At 31.9% G+C, this 19,199-nt stretch overlaps 4 protein-coding genes across 5 annotated transcripts; 3 read left to right on the top strand and 1 right to left on the bottom strand.

The window, feature by feature from the left end:
* Nucleotides 1–46: 46 nt before the first annotated feature.
* LOC119600089 (titin) lies at nt 47–5,641 on the bottom strand. The gene is made up of 7 exons (XM_037950142.1): nt 5,309–5,641; nt 2,177–5,232; nt 1,761–2,110; nt 1,400–1,678; nt 1,014–1,338; nt 689–861; nt 47–598 (listed from the first exon to the last, which is right to left on the bottom strand). Exons 1-7 carry the CDS (start codon nt 5,523–5,525, stop codon nt 496–498), a joined length of 4,503 nt encoding a protein of 1,500 aa, XP_037806070.1. The 5' UTR covers nt 5,526–5,641; the 3' UTR covers nt 47–495.
* A 654-nt stretch (nt 5,642–6,295) lies between these two features.
* LOC119600115 (40S ribosomal protein S16) lies at nt 6,296–8,457 on the top strand. The gene is made up of 5 exons (XM_037950183.1): nt 6,296–6,445; nt 6,513–6,554; nt 6,762–6,893; nt 7,072–7,186; nt 8,213–8,457. Exons 1-5 carry the CDS (start codon nt 6,434–6,436, stop codon nt 8,356–8,358), a joined length of 447 nt encoding a protein of 148 aa, XP_037806111.1. The 5' UTR covers nt 6,296–6,433; the 3' UTR covers nt 8,359–8,457.
* A 1,451-nt stretch (nt 8,458–9,908) lies between these two features.
* LOC119600082 (mediator of RNA polymerase II transcription subunit 15) lies at nt 9,909–14,274 on the top strand. 2 transcript variants are annotated; one of them, XM_037950124.1, is made up of 3 exons: nt 9,909–10,207; nt 10,669–10,845; nt 10,910–14,274. In XM_037950124.1, the coding sequence occupies exons 1-3, from the start codon at nt 10,205–10,207 to the stop codon at nt 12,335–12,337; spliced, it is 1,608 nt and encodes a 535-aa protein (XP_037806052.1). In that variant the 5' UTR covers nt 9,909–10,204; the 3' UTR covers nt 12,338–14,274. The 2 variants fall into 2 exon arrangements, with proteins under 2 accessions (XP_037806052.1, XP_037806053.1); XM_037950125.1 differs by having other exon boundaries at nt 9,937–10,207; nt 10,690–10,845; nt 10,910–13,780.
* Nucleotides 13,893–17,993, top strand: LOC119600083 (sialin-like). Its single transcript, XM_037950126.1, has 7 exons — nt 13,893–14,617; nt 15,766–16,049; nt 16,127–16,372; nt 16,432–16,893; nt 16,959–17,091; nt 17,149–17,390; nt 17,444–17,993. Exons 1-7 carry the CDS (start codon nt 14,608–14,610, stop codon nt 17,666–17,668), a joined length of 1,602 nt encoding a protein of 533 aa, XP_037806054.1. The 5' UTR covers nt 13,893–14,607; the 3' UTR covers nt 17,669–17,993.
* The last annotated feature ends 1,206 nt before the right edge of the window (nt 17,994–19,199 follow it).

Raw genomic sequence — 19,199 nt, 5'->3', positions numbered from 1 at the left:
GCATAACATTATAAAATCGTAAAAAATTATAATAAAAAAAAAAATAATTATAAAATCGGTTGTCTTTTTGTTCTCTTTCCTAAATAAGTTAAAAACTGTCTTTTTCTTTTGTAATTAATAATGGCACTTTGATAATTTTTTTAAATGAAATGATTACATGATTTAGAATGAAATAAAATAAAAGAATAAAACTAATAGAGGAAAATAACAACTTTTTGTAAAAAATTCTACAAACAACAAAAATATATAAATTCGAATGTATTTACAATTATAATTGTGAAATGCAATAAATAAAATCATAAGAAAACAGAAAGAAAGCCTACAACGCCAAAAAGACACCGATTTTATACTGAATTATAACTTCCTTCCCCTTTCGGCGGAAGGAATGTTTTTTTAGATTAGCTTACGAATGTAAATTTTAGGTAGGTTTAGGTTTTAGGTTCTTATGCATATACATATATAAAACTTACCCTGAATGAAAAAATGTTTGATTTACTAAGTTTTAGCTTTTGGAGTTATGTGTACATATTTACAAGTAACATCTTCACAATTTCCCATGAGATCATAGGGGCAAACAACTCCATTAGGATCCATATTGCTGTGCATTTACAACAAAATAACAGGCAGAAACAAAAACAATTGTGCATATTTGTTAAATGGAAAGAAATATTATATCAGTATCTACTACCTGTCTATATTTCTTAAATGCTCTAGCGGGGAAATGTATGAGGGTAGAGTCGAAGCTTCTTTAGAATCTTCCGTTTTGGTATCTCTATAGTCCGTTTTTGTATCCACGTCCGGCCGACTAGTATCCTCGTTTTTAACTGGGATTATTGTGTCGTGATCCTCCATATTCTGAAACTAACTCAACAAATGGTTTTATTATAAATACAAAGCAACAATCTGTACAAGATACAAGAGTAATAAATATAATCATAATAAAGTTTTCTATTTAGCAGATTTTGTTTGAATCTTTGCTTTAAATGTAATTGTTGTCTTTTGTTAAAACGCACTTCTGTATTACCGCCAACTTCAGATTGTAAAGGATTTTCGATTTTATTTTCCCTTTTTTCTTCTTCCTTCTCTTTTTCTCTTTCGTCAGAAACCACTGCTGTATCGGCTTTTAATTTCGTATCTATATTTTCGCTATTTGACTTTGTCTTACAATCCTCAGCAGTTTTCTTTTTATTGTCTGTCAATTCCTTAGGACTGGTGCCAGGTTTAAGTGCATTTTCTATATTGCTCACATCTTGGGCTTTCAATGAATTGACAATTTTTATTTCCGTCGCCAACTGTTTACTTTTAGTTGTTATACTTTCTTTTAAATCATTATTAAGTCTGAATGGAAAATTTGCATTAAAGATAGCGCTTGAAAACGTCAAACATGGGATTAACTTACCTGTAGTCCTCACCCTTCAGAGTTTTTCCCAAGTTAAGTGCCGCCTTAAAGACTTTGGAGCGTTTCTGTTTCAAAGATGTTATTACTTCATTGGTACTGCAAATACTGGGATAGATGCGTGATATTTTCTGTTGCTCTTCTTTATGTTTGCTCTGCAAAATGTCCATTTCTGCTTTCAATTCCTTCAGGCGAGTTTCCAACTTTAGTTTTGTTATTTTGGCTTTTTTTGCTTCCTCTACTAATTTCAATGACTTGTCCAAATTATTGACAATACCCGCACTTGGAAAAACCAAAAATTAAGAATATTTTAAACATCTGAGTGTTGAACATTATAGAAATTCTTTTGAAAATGCGAACATACCCGAATTTAACGTATAAATTTTCATAGGAACGTAAAACGTTGCTTTTATGAAACTTTGGTGATACAGTAGAGCCATTTGCTACTTGTGATTCATTTGTAGTAGTAGCATTTCTTATTAATACCTTTTTAACTAGACTTGTTTTCGGCGTGGAACTGGTAGCATCACCCTTATCCTTTTCCGTACTAAGATCTTCTTTAAGTGGTGAATCGCTTTCAATCTTGTTAGTAGTGCTGCAGTCTTTAGGATTTTCATCATCATTGGTAGATTTTCGTTTATTTTCCAACAATTTCATACGATGCACCAGCCTTCTGTATTCACTTTGAGCCGCAGCTGGCAAATGTCTTACCGCCTAAAGCAGTTTAAAAATTATAAATGTTTTAACACTTTTTAACAGAGATTTTAGTTTATTACATACCAGTGGAGTTTTATTAGTTTTTTCGCCTTGGTTCGTATCATTGCTTTGATGGTTTACAGGTGCTACTATTTTGGCTTTCTTTAAAAATGTATCCAGTTTTCTTTCCATGTCTTTATTTATAGTATTTCCTTCCATGCCAGGCTCTGTTGGAGAGTTCGATCGTAAAGGTGTACGAACTGGACTCTCCAAAGTTAAGCTCAATGGACTTGCATTATCATTGTAATCGTACAGGGGTTTATATAATGAATCGTACTCGCCGCTGCACTCATCTTCGCTAGATTCATTAGATGAGTTTTGAACACTTATAACAAATGGAGCAACTTTAAACATGTGCTTCACCTGATCGAGGGAGGTAATTAAACGAGGATTATCAGTTGCATTAGGTAACGGATTAGTCGTTTCCGTTGGTTTATTTGCTAATGTTGATTCTGTTGCTTGTGAAATTTGTCTGCGATTCAAATCGAAGTTGGTATTAATAACCTTATTCGGTTTAACTATTTTAGTGGGACGCAATAGTGGATATGTTGATACGGCAGTGACTTGAGCTTTATTTGCAATCGGTTTAATCACAGCAGACGACTTAACAACTTGTCCTTTTGTTTCCGCACTTGATTCAGTTGTTTTATTTATAATTTTTACTACTCTTTCACTATTAAATGTGACTTTACTTTTTGAATTAACATTAACTTTTAATTTTACATTTTTGGATAGATTATTGGCCTTGTTCTCTTTAAGAGAAGGGTCGATTACACTAACATTCATATCACTGTTCTCCGGCTTGGACACGGCACCATTAGTTATCGTTACTTTAAAGGTTGTTTGTTTAGTAGTGGCATCAAAATTGGCTTCAACTGTTTTTGCTGCTGCAGTATTAGTATTAATTTCAGTGGTTTTCGAAACAATATTATCCAAATTGTTATGAAATGGCTTTTGCAGTTCTGTTATATTTTCTAAAACTGGTTGAGTTTTATCTTCTTGGGGAATTTCTGTAATGATTTCTTCTGTTGACGGTTTTGTTACTTGTGGCTTTGAATCTAAATTCACAGGAGGCTCTTGAGTTGTTTTTTTGTTAATAGAATTTAAAACATTTTCCTTAATTTGCTGCAGTCGTCTTGTTATATCATTAATATCAATATTCGTATTCGCTACTTCTAAAGTATTTGAGAATGACTCCTGGTGTTCTCTATCATCTTCCAAACTACACTTATAATTATTAGGTGCATTTTCTATTGTCTCTCCAAAGTGTTCTCGACTATCTTTTTCATCTTCAATATTTTCATTTCTAACTTCCTGACACACATGTTCTGCAACTTGCGCTTGATTTTTATATTTATTCAGTCGATTTCTTAATTTTTCCAATAATGTTAAGGAACCGTGATTATTTTCATTACATTCCAATGGCTTTGTTGGTAATTGCAATTTGTTTGGATTATCAAACTCTACTGATGACTCCTCTTTGCATAGTTCAGTTTGAGAGTGGATTTTTAATCGCTTTACGGCTTCTTTAAGAATAAACTCAGTAGGTTTTTTTGGCATAGCGTTGGATTGTTCAGTCAATACATTACTGTTTGAAATGTCGTGTGATTCAGTAGCATCAACTGATCGCTTAGATTTCTTTTGGTTCTTGGGCGATTGAAATTTGGATAGCAATAAAGCTCTTAATGCCTCTTCCTCTTCATCTTCGACATCTTCTTTGTGACTAACTGTTGGTGGTAAACTTGAGGTTTTTTCTGGAAGTGTTTCGTTGATATCGTGAGTATAGTTTATATTATGTTTTAACCAATGTTGACTTTCGCTAATTTCTTCACTATCTAATTCCATGTCTTGCATTTCTGAAGCATACATTTTATGGTAAGGCGGTGGCGGGGGTGCATCCTCATAGTCGTCGACCCCAGGAGGAGGAGGTGGCAGTTCATGTAAATCAGGCATATAGTAGCCATATTGAAAATTATTGGCAAAGTCATGAGGCATTAAAGGAAATGTGGGTAGAACTGGTTCGACTTCTTTCGACCAACTGCCGACTGTTGTATCATCACTATCACTATTGGCAATATCCATGTCGATGGGTTTGCAATCGACCATTTGTTGGCTTTCTTCCTGATCTTCCAATATCATCAGTTGGGGCGAAGCTACAGGACTAACTGTGACACAAGCGTTTTGTGAATCTTCAGCATCTAAATCAACCACTTCTAGATCATCAAGTTTATTGTCTTGCGGCAAGTTGCCCGAAGCAAGCATTTCATCAAAATCTGTTGGTGAATATGCCGCTTCCGCATTGCGCATTTTACGTGCCATATGTTTCTTTAGTACAGCTGATTTTAAAGCAATCAGACGAAGTTCCTTTTCTTCCAATGAATCCGTTGAATCTTCATCGATAGTTTGTATATCAGGTTCATTTTCAATTACTTGTACATCATCGTCATCATCGTCTTGCTCAGCATTCTCGTTAGGGACATTTACAGCCTCACTGACCGCCTGCCGCTCATCTTCCATCGGAATATTTGCTGGCTGTCCAACTAATTCCTGTCTTAGTAACTTGTCTTTCAAACAAGATTTTTTGCTTGGAAATATCGATTCATTTGAATTTCTCGCCACAGCCAAACGTAAAGTGTCCCTCGATATATATTTGTCATCTTTTCTACTAAATGGAAAATAACTTTTGCTGAAATTTTCAGTATCGGTTAAAGAAGATGAAGAATCAGAAGATTCGGGGGAATCCAGTGAAACAGTTTCTGCATTAATCTCCTTATATAGGTAACGATCAGAATGGACTTTTTGATGTTTTTTTGCAAACAATTTTTGTCTTCGTTTGCAATGGGTTTTCCTAGAACGTGACCTTAGAGGTATTTCTTGTTCTACATAGCGAGGATGTGTCTCATATTGATGATGGTGCTGATGTTGATGTTGATGCTGATGATGGCAATGTTTTCTCTTATGTTCTCTACTTTTTCGTCGTTTACGTTTCTTTGGTGTGACGAACTCCGTAGATGATATGGAAGATACATCTGTAGGTACTTGGGCAGCGCGGCTGTTCTCCAAATGAGTATGCAGGGGATCTTAAGATTAAATATTACATGTAGCCATTTTATTACATTTACCAACAACTGATAAGAACATTTGTCAATTACTTACTTATTTTATCAACATAACTTCTAGATATCACAGCAATTTGTTCAATTTCTTCATTTTCAGCTTCTAACTCACGAATTCGCTGTCTCATGGACAGCTCCTCATCAGAGGATACTATCAGGTCATATTCATCAATAATTTCACCTTCTTCAGGCTCATTTTCAATCTTAAAATCACTTTCGCGATAATTACTGTAGGTTTTCACTTCTTTTCTAGACATTATCTACTATTTATAAATGCATATTATAATCTTTTATAAAAATCAAATTTCCTTTTTCCAGATTTTTTCTTTCTACTTCTTACAAGTGTCATTTACTACAATGACATTTAAAGTATCTATAATAAAAAAACACCATGATAAAAAAACTTGCCACTTCTGGCTACTAATTGCCAGATGGCGCTACGTTGATTAGGTTTCGTCAAATTTAAACGAAGAATTGTATAGTGTTGCCAGTACAACACATTTTATTTAAATGGTATCAATGACTCTAAAACGGGTACGTTTTTTCATTTTATAACCTGACTTTTACAACAATGCCACAAAAAATAATTTAAGTGTTTTTTAAAAATTTCAATATATATTTTCTATTTTAACGGTATATGTATTTACGCTGAGCATTAATAGAATGAATTCTAATTGATAATTAAATATATATAACATATGAATATATATAAAATATATGTAATAAATAATATGAAAAAAAAACTTATAATTTTGATCTTTAATAGAATGTTAGTTTAAAAAAATAATAAAATAAGATCGAAACGGGGTGTGTTGTGTACTTTCAGCTTTATAGTGACGATTTTTTAATTATTATTTTTAAGTTCTTACGTAAGCTCAGGGTTTTTATTACCAAATAATATATATTTATATTTTGACTATAAACGCTTTGTAATGTTATATTGAATAAATAAATAAAATATATAAAATATAATAAAACAATACAAAAACGTATATGTAAACGTTTTTGTGAATGGGTCATCGTTTAAGTTGAGTTGGTAACACTGTTTGTAATACAACGAATCAGAGTTGATTATTTTGTACTGACAGCAAAATTTAACGAACGAATTACTGTTCAATGCCTCTTTTTGAGTTTCCGGTCTTTTCTACCTAGGTCGCCAAGCAAAATGCAACCAAAAGTGAGTTAAAATATTTTTCATCAAAAATTCAGAAAAATTAATGATTTGAGAAAATTTCTGCTTTCAGCGCAGGGAACCTATCCACGCCGTTCAAGTTTTCGGACGTAAAGTAAGTAAAAATATCAGTAAAATGTGCAAAAAAACGAAAACTTTTTCTCTCCACACGTGCTTACGCCATATTTTGATGATAAATTTCCTTTAATATATGAATGTGACTAAAGTGAAAACATGAACATTTTTAAAGAGGGAAAAAGATTTTGTTGATTCCCACGTGCTAATGAATATTGATAATAATGTTTCTTATTGTTTTTTTTAGAAAACAGCTACCGCTGTAGCTTACTGCAAGCGCGGTCGTGGTTTGCTCCGTGTCAATGGTCGTCCATTGGAACAAATTGAACCCAAAGTTTTGCAATACAAATTGCAAGAACCTTTGTTGTTGCTCGGCAAGGTAAGAATTATTATGTTGTAAATATTTAGTCGAATTCGGTTTGATGTGATGAAACTTCTTATCCCGAAATTGAGTTCAAAATGAAAATATCATTCCCCCTGATTATAATATATAAAACAGTATTTCCTGTTAAGGATTTGCGAATTTGAATCTAATTTGTGTTTCTTTTAACTTTTAGGAAAAATTCGCTGGTGTAGACATCCGTGTCCGCGTCAACGGTGGTGGTCATGTAGCTCAAATCTACGCCATCCGTCAAGCCATCTCCAAGGCTTTGATTGCCTTCTACCAAAAGTGTAAGTATATCACACTTGTTCTTGACAGATAAAAAGCCTGATGTTACCAGATTTTCACTGGAATAAATATAAAACCTATTTCCTTTGAAAGATACCTTTCAGGCATATTAAATATATTGTTAAACATTTACCAACCAGAATGTTGTATTTGCAAAAACTTTCTGGGTGATGTTAAAGCAACATTTACTTTAAATTAATTATAAATAACAGTAACCTAAGTATTCTTGCATATACCAGATTTTTGTTGGACTTGATTAAACCCCTCTCCAAGGAAAGATGAAAGCCAAGATATATTAAATCCAAGTGACAGTTAAACATTTACCAACCAAGTTTGTTTTCAAATGAACATAAACAATTTGGGTGATGTTTCAACTACAGTTTATAAATAAATATGTATGTGATGAGTAAAAGCAATTCCCGTCAATGCCAGATGTTTGTATGAATCAAACAAATTCATTCGAACGAGTTTTTAAACTGCGGGTTAGATTAAATTTTTGGGTGTTTCCACAAAGTTATATTATTTTTTCAAATTTAATTTGTTCAAAATACACCAAAGACATTTTTTATATTTCGATTATCCTTATATATTCTTGCATATACCAGATTTTTGTTGGACTTGAAAATAATGCCTCTCCAAGGAAAGATAAGAGACAAGATATATTAACAAATTTAAGGTTAAACATTTACCAACCAAATTAGTTTTTAAAACAATATAAATAATTTGGGTGATGTTTCAACTACAAATATGATACTTAGGACAAAGAATTGCAATTGAAATATAAATTAGTCCCGTCAATGCCAGATGTTTGTATGAATCAATTAAATTCATTCGAACGAGTTATTAAACTGCGGGAAATATAAATTTTTTGGTTATTTCCTTAAAATTATGTTAATTTTCAATATAATTTGCCAAAAATATACCAAAAACATTTATTTTATTGTTCATTTATTTAGTGTTTTAGTTTTTTTTTTCTTTTGAAATGCAATGTTTATAATATGAAATTGTTTTTATTTTTCAATTTGCAGATGTCGATGAAGCTTCCAAGAAGGAAATCAAGGACATTCTTATCCAATACGACAGAACCTTGTTGGTTGGTGACCCACGTCGCTGCGAACCCAAGAAATTCGGTGGTCCAGGTGCCCGTGCTCGCTACCAAAAATCTTACCGTTAAAATTATGGTTTTTGTCAATATTCCATACTGTGCAGAAGATTTATTTTTGCTTTTTTTGCAAAATGTAATAAAGTTTTTTATTTAAGAATGGAAAATTGATTTAGTATGCGTTTTATTATATCAAATTGTTTGGGTTCATTTACATATTTAGATTTTTTACAATTGTGTTTTGGAAATTAGTAAATATAATTTTATTCAAGTATTTTTGATCATTTAATCTAATCGATTTATGAAGGAACGAAACGCAAAATATGGGCCTGTTCGAAAATTAATCTGCATTGCATCTCATGATTAGTTTGCGAAGCTGATGCAAATAAAATGATGCGCATTTTATGCATAGACATACAAATTTTTGTTTAAAAATTAGTAAATGAAAATAACGTAATTTCCGAACAGGCCTTATCTTAAATTCCTGGTGTGTTATTTTGTTGGTAAGTTCGATTCAACAGAAAACATTTTCGAAGTTAATTTAGGCATGTTTCTAGTTATTATAATTGTACTTTAGTAACAGGATATCGATAAAGCATAAGGAGATATTTCCGCTAGCTTATCTTCCTGTATACATATAATAACGACAAACAAATTATCGGCATTATAAAATCCTAATTTTAGTAATTAGCAAGATATAATTTTTTTTTATAAAAAAAAATTAAAAAAAATATTTGGAAAAAAATAAATTCTAGTTATAAACCTAGACCCCTAAACCGCATTGTATTTTAATAAATCAAGGTTAATAGTTCTTTTAATTTAGTAGTATAAAAAATTGTCTTTTAGTTTCAGAGTTATGAGAACTCAAAGTTGTACTTTTTACATATAAAACAGAAACCAGAAAAATTTTGTTTTGCAGAAAACACATTTTTAGCGAAGGAGAAGAATTCGAGCATGGCTGAAGGCCGTTTTTAGAAAACAAATTATTTTTTTTTTTTTTTTTTAAATACATTCTTTAAAGATAGAAATTTAACAAAAAATCCTTTAATTTTCTAAGAAAAAATAATTTTTATTTAAAATATCTATATAACAAATTACAAAATATTTCTTTCCATATATCAAATACCTATAATCGTTGGGATTTTTACAATCTTGTCTCTACTTTTATCTACGATCATTATTATATTAGAAAATAATTTTACATTCTAAAATTGTGTTTTTTTTTTAAATAAATTTTTCAGTTCCTAACATTTTTACGCTTCTTCAGTTGTGTATGGTTTAAAAGTATTGGCAACATTGTCACGAATAGAAAGAAAATTGACACAACGACGATAGAGACAAAACGACAATGCCAAAGCCAGAGATTAAATGCCAATTGGAAATGTTTGGCAAAGATTTTCTGATTCCGTTTTAGACATATAATAAATGTGTTTTCTAGTATTAATTTGTGTAATGGAATTTCTTGTTATAAAAATTTAAACAAATGTACAAGACAAAATATAATCCGTGCGTTGCTAACAATGTCATCGCTTTGATTCGAATTTTTATCATTTTTTTTAAATATGAAATTTCCTATTGGGCCATTAATTTTTCTTCGTAAATTTTTCAGCGAGTATTTGACGTTAGCGACTGAAGCATGTGTTTAGCTAGTGAGCGAGTGAGATGGCGGGTGTGACAGTTGAATGTGAAAACATCGAAAACGAAAAAAATACAACAACAACAAGAGTACAACTACAAAACCAACAGCACCAACACACAAACGAACTAACGATGAGAACGACGACGACAGTCAGTGAAAAATGACGAACTGTGGCAAAGACAAAAAGTAAAAAGTGTTTGGCGAAAAAAATTATAAATTTTCTTAAAAATCTATTGTTCTTAATTTGTCCGAAAACATCTAGCATCTATATTTGCCAAAATGGTAAGTTGTAGCATTGAATTTGTTGTGTTTTTAGTGTAGAAATTAAACAATAAATAAGAATGAAATGAAAAATCCAGTGATTGTCTTCTACTATTTTCGGGTGCTCCCACAGAAAAAAAGGGAAGCCCTGTGAAAAGAAAAAAGTGCAACATTCACAATGATATTTAGTAATTTACCAATCACAATAGTTGGCTACACAAAATAGTGAGCATTGTGAATGTGACGAAATCTTTTTTAACCCCTTCAGGTGTGAAGATGTATTTTTATTTGTTGTTTACATTTTTACAACTAAAGTAAAAAAGTAATCCTATCTTTTACAAAAATCAAACTATGTTCCAATTGTATGGCTCCTTATAGCTCCATAAAAGGGAGTAAAAGATTTAAGTTCGATAGGATTATTTATAAAGTACTCTGCATTTTGTGTGAATTGTTTCGACTTTTTTTCGTTTCTTAATTTCAAGGTTTTCAATATTTTATTCAAGGATCGTGTTACAAAGCCCCAGAAAAAGATGCTAATCACTCTGTTGAGGGAGACCAAATATATGGAGGGCAAAAAAGAAAAAGAATGGTATTGGGAAAAGATCCAGGAAGCCTTGAATAAAATTGGACCCAAAAAGACTATAATACAGTGGAAAAAAGTTAGTAGAAATATAATTAACCTTGTGTTTATAAACTTTAATAATTAAATTTATAAAATTTTAGTGCTGGCGCGATATGCGTTTAACAACACGTAAGAAACTTGCTGAGCTTAAACGGTGCCAAATGGCTGGTGGATCCCCACCCCCAGGGATTGAACTCAGCCAAGAGGATAATGATATTATTGATATTGTCGGCACCGAATATTTTTACGAAGAAATGAACGGCGAGTTGAAGCCCGAAAATTTCATGTCTGGTTTTGATTATGTTCCCGAACACTTCTGTGATGCCATACTGACTGCTGCCGCTGTATCAAGTGGCCAACAGCAACATATGCAACATCAAAAAGAGCAACATGCGGCCCAACAACAACAACAGGATCATCACACGAACGATGGGGAAACTAACGATGCTCCAGGATCGTCAAATCACACTGACACTCAAGCCGGTGGATTCGGCCAAGCGGGAGTATCTCAGATGACTGGTCATAATGGCGACCATTCGAATTCGACCGGGACTTTGCAACAGCACAATATAATGCCACCACATCCGGCATTTTCTGGAGGCTTGCATCCTCATCTCATGCGAAGGCAACAACATGCTACGGCTGCCTTTCATCGTGAAGCTGCCTTTGAGGAGAAATTGCTGCAGTTCATGCAGGATGCCTTTCCAAAGAAGAGTAAAAAACGTAAGAGTCGTGATCCCGACAAACTCTTCCTTTTATCGCTCTATGAGGAAATCAAACGGGTGCCAGAGGACATAAGAATTGATGTAAAGGGCGAACTTATTCAGGTTCTTAAGAAGTATCAGAAAAAGGCACCAGTGAAACAAGAAAAAACTCATCACAATCATACGCAATCGTCTTCAAGTTCTGGAAAATCTTCTGGAAATACAACACCCAATGACAAAATTCAATTACCACAACATACACAACTCTCGCACAGCATGTACCAGTTGCAAAAAAAGTACGATAAAAGTGAAAAGGAGCCCTCGCCTCAATCGCAAGCTGATCGTGTGCAACAGCACGCAAGAGAGCAAACATCCACCACCACTGTGGCTCTGCATGCTCCCCAACAAATTCACACACTTTTCCAACTGCAAAAGAAATATGAGGAGACAACTGCGGAAAAGGTCCATCAACAGAACGAGCAACGTAAACATGTTGATGCTGCCCACCAACAACACCAGGCAGCTCATCAACAACCACCACCACCTCCGCCTTCCAACGAACAACATCTTCATCATCCTCAAATGCCACATGGCATAATGTTTCCTCTTCCACAGATACGCAACGAACAGCCTGGTGCTCAGCAACAACAACATCACACCCACAATCCCCACCAACAGCCCCAACAAGCCCAGCATCCACATCAGCAAACACAACAACAGCAGCAACAACAACATCATCCCCCCTCAATATTCGGCAACTCGACTGCTTCAGCGCCCGGCATGAGTACAGATCGTCCCGCCATGCCCTACGAGAATGTCGGATGAATGTGGAGTCGTTTGTGGGAAGCCGCCTGGGAGGTTCGTTTTCCCCTATCGGCGGTACCATTATTAGAAAATAGCACTAATATTAATAATGATCCCGAATAGACTGGATCAAAAAAATAATATTAAAAAAAAGAAAAATTAAAACAAACGTAAAATATGTATACTGACCTTTAATTGTTTATTCAATATTACAACTAAAACAATATTATGTACAACATAATACACACACACATCAATACATATCGTCAACTAAAATGCAGAAGAGTAAAACAATTTTTTTACATTTTAGAGATAAGGATGGAATAAGAAATATCTCAGCCATAGACATGGAGAAACATGTTATTTAAAAATTATGATTTTTAAAACTTTTTTGCCAAAATCCATTACAAAATCAAAGTGGATATTTTGTTGTTAAATTATTTTGCATTTTAGGTGACGATAAAACATTAAATGTGAATTTGTTTATATCATTTCACTCATACATACAAACATTTATATTAAACACATACATAAATACTATATACTAACTCTAATCAATTGAATATTATTATTATTTTAAAAGAGTTTGTTTAAATGTTATTTTATTCTTCTTTCTTTTCTTTTTTTTTTGCAAATCGTAAATAAATGTGAATACAAATTAAAAGAAATAACATAAAACGTTTAATGTCATTGATCGTTACTATCTAAAGATTTAAAATAACAATTATAAAACAAAACAGTTGTAAAATGCGCTGAATCTTTATTGTTTATAAGATGTTGTGAGCACGAAAGGCCATAGATAATTATTCTATTAAAAGAAAACGCAAGTATTCATTAACAAAAATAATTAATTCTTTAAATGCTCTGAAATAATAAATAGCCACAATCAAATATAATTTCAGATATCAAAGTTAGAAATCAAATTATAAAGATAACCAACATCGTTCGCACATATGAATGACATTTATGATGACACGATTATAGTGTGTGAAATTACTCTCTGTATGTGGTCATCGCCATCATCTTTGAAAACTACCTAAATGGACATATACTTTATCGTCATCACTTTATTTTTCTTGAGCTGATATTTTTGATATAAGACTACGATGATGATCAAAGTTTCCATTGTTTGATAACGTATCATCATTTACATACATTTACAACGAATTTCAACACGTAAATGCTGCCAAATTTTAAATCGATTTTAAAACAATAACCAAAACAAATTCACTCAAATCTAAAATGAAATTTAAGTATTGAATAAACATTACGGTTTCTTGCCTACTAAATATTTATTTGCCTGCTGCTGCCTGCCACCCACTCATAAATCATACACATGTTTAAGTATGCATGTATTTGTGTATTGTTATAGAACTAACTAGGTACATTTTAAGTAGATTCTTTAAGAATAATAATAACAATAATAATAATGATACGCTGCTCAAATAAAACAATTTACTTGTGGAGAAAATGTGCTGCTTATCACAAAAATACTTTTATTGCAGTCTCTAAAGAAAATACACACTTTAAAACCAGGAGAGAGTCGTTAATAAACTGATTCACAAACAAATGATCGCATTCTACTCTAGTTATTCTGACTGACTGGCTGGCCGGCTGCTATAACTACGATCATTCCGATCATTCGCAGCAGTTAAGGTCGTCTGAGTAGAAGTATATTTTTAATTTCATTTATTATTTTCTTATTTTTTTCATACGGGAAAGAAAACAAAAGTTTTATTCAGCTGAGTTCTGTGCACTTTTGTTTAGTTCAGCTGACTAGTATAAACATATTTACTTTAGCTGTTATATTTCTTGTATTAAATAATTACAGTTAAACTTTCGTTTACTTTTTTAATTAAAAAAAGTTTTAAATATAACTGTCTATTGCGGGCATAGAATCGTTCGTCATTGATTCAACTAATCATCTTTCGAACACGTGAGAGTGGCCGGAGGAGCGGCAGAGTGTTGGAGAAAAAAATCTCAACTTAACAGAGGATCAATTTCATCCATCAACAATAATTTGTAAAAAAAAGATTAAAATATTGCGGTTTTTGTTAAACGTAGTGCTTTTGAAGTGTTTTCACAAAATTTGAAAAAAGTAAACAAAACAACATCAACAACATCAACTGAAAAGAAAATGTTTACTTCGTCGCATTTGTTAATGTAAATGCTGGTTCCTGTAAAATCATCTCTAAAATTCTTCTACTACTGAGAAGATATTGTGATAAATACGTCATTTGTTTCTTATTTATTTTATTTCAATCAGTAGATAAATTAAAAAGACAATAAAAATGACTAGTGGTAAGTAGAAAATTATTGTTATTTTCTAAGTTTATAGACGTTTATAACTATTTATAAATTGCCAATATTCTATATTCAAATTAAAACGTATATTCAGTTGTATTTAAAAAATTACAACATAATTACCTGGTAATCGAAACATACCGATATGCAATATTAAAGGTAAACGGTAGTCGTAATTTACATACATTAACCCAGCAAACATATTAGTAAAGTTTTGAATAAATATTATTCAAATTTAACAACTTGTTTGTTTATTTAAATGTGACAATTGTCTTAATAAAATTTAAAAAATATTTATAAATAAATAACAATAACAAAGGCACTAAACAAATATGTTCTTAATTAAATGGTTTATGTCACCGTTTATTAAAAAAACATAAAAGCATATGTATGAGAATTAAAATTAAAAAAAGCAAACAACTCTAAATATAAAATAATATAATACAGCATAATTATATACATAATTATTTATGGTGAACATTTTCGCGTGTGGTAATAAAATGTATGACAATTAAGATAATACAAACTGTTTTTACGATTGACTAACATTACGATATGTTTTAACTACTTAGGCCTAAACCCAACAAACATAATTTCAAAATACATAGTTACAAGTAAAAATTTCAGTACAAATGACTATAGATCAGTAGAGGTTATAACCCTGACTATAGATCAGGGTATATTCTAGAATGTAGATCAAACTAAAGTCTTCAATATAGAGCATTGTCGACACTTCAAACTAAACTATAGTAGAGACTATTGACTTGTCTATAATCGAGACAATATTCGAGACTATAGATCAAACTATAAGCTCGACTGTAGACCAGAGCATAGTCGAGTCTCTAAATCGGATTATAATCGTTACTATAAGCCATAGCCGAAACTCTTAACTATAGAGCAGACAATAGTACACTCTTACGATACATTTAACCTTTTTATATAACGACCGTTGCTGCAGATTCTCAATTTCCTCTTAAAACTAGAATGTTTGTTGGGTCTTTACAAGACACATTCCCTCCCTACATAGAACTTGTGTAACCCATATTACAATTAAGTAATTAAATATTAAAATATAACAGAAAAACAGTCAATTATCATCTACTCTACAAACTATTTGTTTTGTTTTTGTTTCGAATTCATTTCAGTACAAGCTCGAACTGTTTTATGGTATTTGACATTTGTGGGATTTGCTGTCAATTACATGATCCGCATAAATCTCAATATAACCATTGTTGAAATGGTAGTGACCAGCGGTAAATCGTTAAAACAACCGGTGGCGTTATCAAACGATGATACAATATTAGCAGCCGTTAATGGCAGTAAGTTGTTGACACATACTGATGATAACAATCGGAGCACTGTAGCTCCTGGTCTTGTACATAAAGGCAGTAAATATTCTTTAGAGAAACATCTATTCAATTTGACAAATGTATGTAAAGATTTTGTAGATTTCATAGGAAAAATATTTATTAATCTTCTCTTCTTTCTCTTTTGGTTTTCAAAAAGATTGAGTATGAAAGTGAGGGTTTCCACTGGAATGAATATCAACAGGGTTTGGTGTTGGGTTCATTTTTCTGGGCCCATTGGATTACTCAAATACCGGGTGGTATTTTGGCCAAAAAATATGGCACCAAATTGGTATTTGGCCTTTCGAATGCCATTGGTTGTTGGATGTGCTTTTTAATGCCCATGGCTTCGTATTGGGATTATAGAGCTTTGATTTGGTTGCGTATTATACAAGGTCTAATAACAGTAAGTTTCATGAAAGATTTTGAAACTATAATTCACTAAATTCTTTTTATTGATTTTAGGGTTTGGCTTGGCCGGCCATGCATGTTCTAACCGCCAAATGGATACCCCCCAATGAGAGAAGTAAATTTGTTACTGCCTATTTGGGTAGTTCTGTGGGCATAGCATTGTTTTATCCCCTTTTCGGTTATATGATGCATTGGGCTTCTTGGGAATGGGTGTATCATGTTTGTGGTATTTTGGGCACATGTTGGTGGTTGGGTTGGCTATTTTTCGTATACGATAGTCCAGCTCAACATCCACGTATAAGCGATACAGAATTGAGATATATAGAAAAGAGTCTAGGATCTTCGGTTCAAACAACAAATGCACAAGCTCAAGGTACACCCTGGAGGTCGATTTTAACATCAAGACCAGTCTGGATGAATGTCATAGCACAATGGGGTGGCATTTGGGGTCTTTTTACACTAATGACACAAGCTCCCACTTACTTTAGAGTTATACATAATTGGAATATTAGAGCGGTAAGAATGACATTATTTTAAAAATATTATTAAATTCTAAATGTTATCATTCTTTTGTTTTACAGACTGGAGTACTCTCAGGTTTACCACACTTAATGCGCATGCTGTTTGCCTATGGTTTCTCGCTATTTGCCGATTATTTATTGAAATCGAATAAAATGAGTCGCACAAATTTAAGAAAATTGGCCACAGCTATATGTAAGCTTAATATAATCCTGCTTTCCTCTAGTTATGTAAATTTTTATCTTTCCACAGGTTGTATTGTAAAGGGTCTAGTTGTGGTTGCCTTGGCCTATTTTGGTCATAATTCTACAGCTGCCATTATATTTTTAACCGTAGCCACCATGTTTCATGGAGCTGTTTCCTCCGGACCCTTAGCCTCTATAGTGGACATAGCACCCAACTATGCTGGCATTGTTTTGGGCATAAGTGGCATGATTGGTGTGCTGCCCGGTTTTATATCGCCTTATATAGTGGGAATTTTAACTTTAGGAAATGTAAGTTATAAACAATTTAAAATTGCAGAAAATTTACGTTTTCTTTGTTGCAGCAAACGTTTGAATCTTGGAAGCATGTCTTCCTTATATCAGCTACCATGTTAATTGGTGCTGGTGTTTTGTATGTGTGTTTTGCTGACTCAACTCTACAAGACTGGAATGGTCATTCACCTAAATCGACCGATAAGGAATTGCAATTGTTAAATGAAGAAATTATGCACAAAGAACCTGAAAAGAAGCCACTAGAAGAAGAAAGTAAAAAAGCTCTTAAGAAATAAGCAAAACATACAAGTCTACAAATTGCCTACACCCTTTTTTATTAACGGTTAATTTGGCCTATTAACTTTAAATTTGTATTTTATTTTATATAGTAGTTATACATTATAATTTAAATATTTGTTTTTTTGTTTTGTTTGACATCTTTTAGCTAATATTTGTTGAAGATGATAATAATATAGTCAACTGTTAAGGTCCAATGTGATATATAGAAATGTACATTTTATATACATATTTACTTAAGAAAGTGAGAGAAGAAAGAAAAAAATGTCATAGTCATTCCTACACAATACTAACGAATTTAAAATAAAGATTTATTAAATACTAGTTTCTATTTACTTTACTTAGATTTGCCACCTCACAGGAGATAAGATTTTAACTTTATCTTAATATTTTTAAATAAATTTCATATATTTAGACACTTTTATTAACCCGGCTGCTAATCCTCAAGACAAAAATTTACAACTTTCGTAGAATACTCTCACACTCCTGAGAATATTGTTATTATTTAATTTAAGTATTACAGTATTATGGGAAATTAAATGTTTATAATTTGCATAAGTATTTAAGCGTGTATGTATGTACGTATGTATTAACTAAATATTTAATTACACAAATAAAATACAAGTAGAAAAGAAAGGTTATTTATTTCTTTGTTTTGACAGCCGGCAGACTGGTCATGCCTGATTGGCAATTTTGTTGATTAAGTGTGTTTTATATTTTCATAAAATTATAATAAAATGTATTAAAAAGATTTCCATAGAAATTAATTTCTTATAATCTAGAGAAATGTACATAGAAGCTGTTCTTAAAAAACTTGACATTGCATATAAAGTGCCTTATAAGAGAGTTTCCTCTCTTTCACGCCAACTCCCTGTCTTAGCTAAATGGCTCTTAATGGAAAATGAAAAATTCTAATATAGGATTAGGAGTATTAAATAATGTCTAAAATTACTGTTGCCTTAAATTAGGAATCAACTTACTGACATTTTGTTATGGTTTTCTCTTAATAAGATTTTTAAATGAAAGTAATATTTCTGGCCAAATTAAATGTTCATTCAACTGTTTGGTTTTCATGTTCTACAGTTACAATATAAAATGATATGTTATACTTAGTTAACTTTAACTAAGAAGCACAACTCTAACTGTATGGTATTCCCTTAATCATCATATCATTCAAGTTGAATTGTGGTTCAATTCAATCACTCCCCTGAGTACAATCGGAATTGAAAGTCGATGGAAAAAATGAAGAAAATAAAAACCAAAAAGTAAAAGAAACAAATTAAATAAACAAAGTTTAAATTAAAATAGAAAAATTAAAGTATTTATTAAGAAAACCAAAAAGTTATTAAAAAAAGCATAATAATTTTTGCAAAAGAAATAGTATTCTTTTTTGATTAAATTATAAGTATTTGTTAACAAAATATGCTTAACACGTTTTAAAACTTGTTTCAATTGTCATTTTTCTAATAATTTTTGAGGATTTTATAAGATTATCTAGAACAGCATCATCACCCCCCGTCAATACATATA

Source organism: Lucilia sericata, unplaced genomic scaffold (genome assembly GCF_015586225.1).
Source record: "Lucilia sericata isolate MDLA Ls3-8-SP2 unplaced genomic scaffold, ASM1558622v1 Contig000104F_arrow, whole genome shotgun sequence".
Taxonomy (NCBI): Eukaryota; Metazoa; Arthropoda; class Insecta; order Diptera; family Calliphoridae; genus Lucilia; species Lucilia sericata.
Note: the sequence above shows the minus strand (reverse complement) of the source record. Positions and strands in the feature narration are given on the sequence as shown.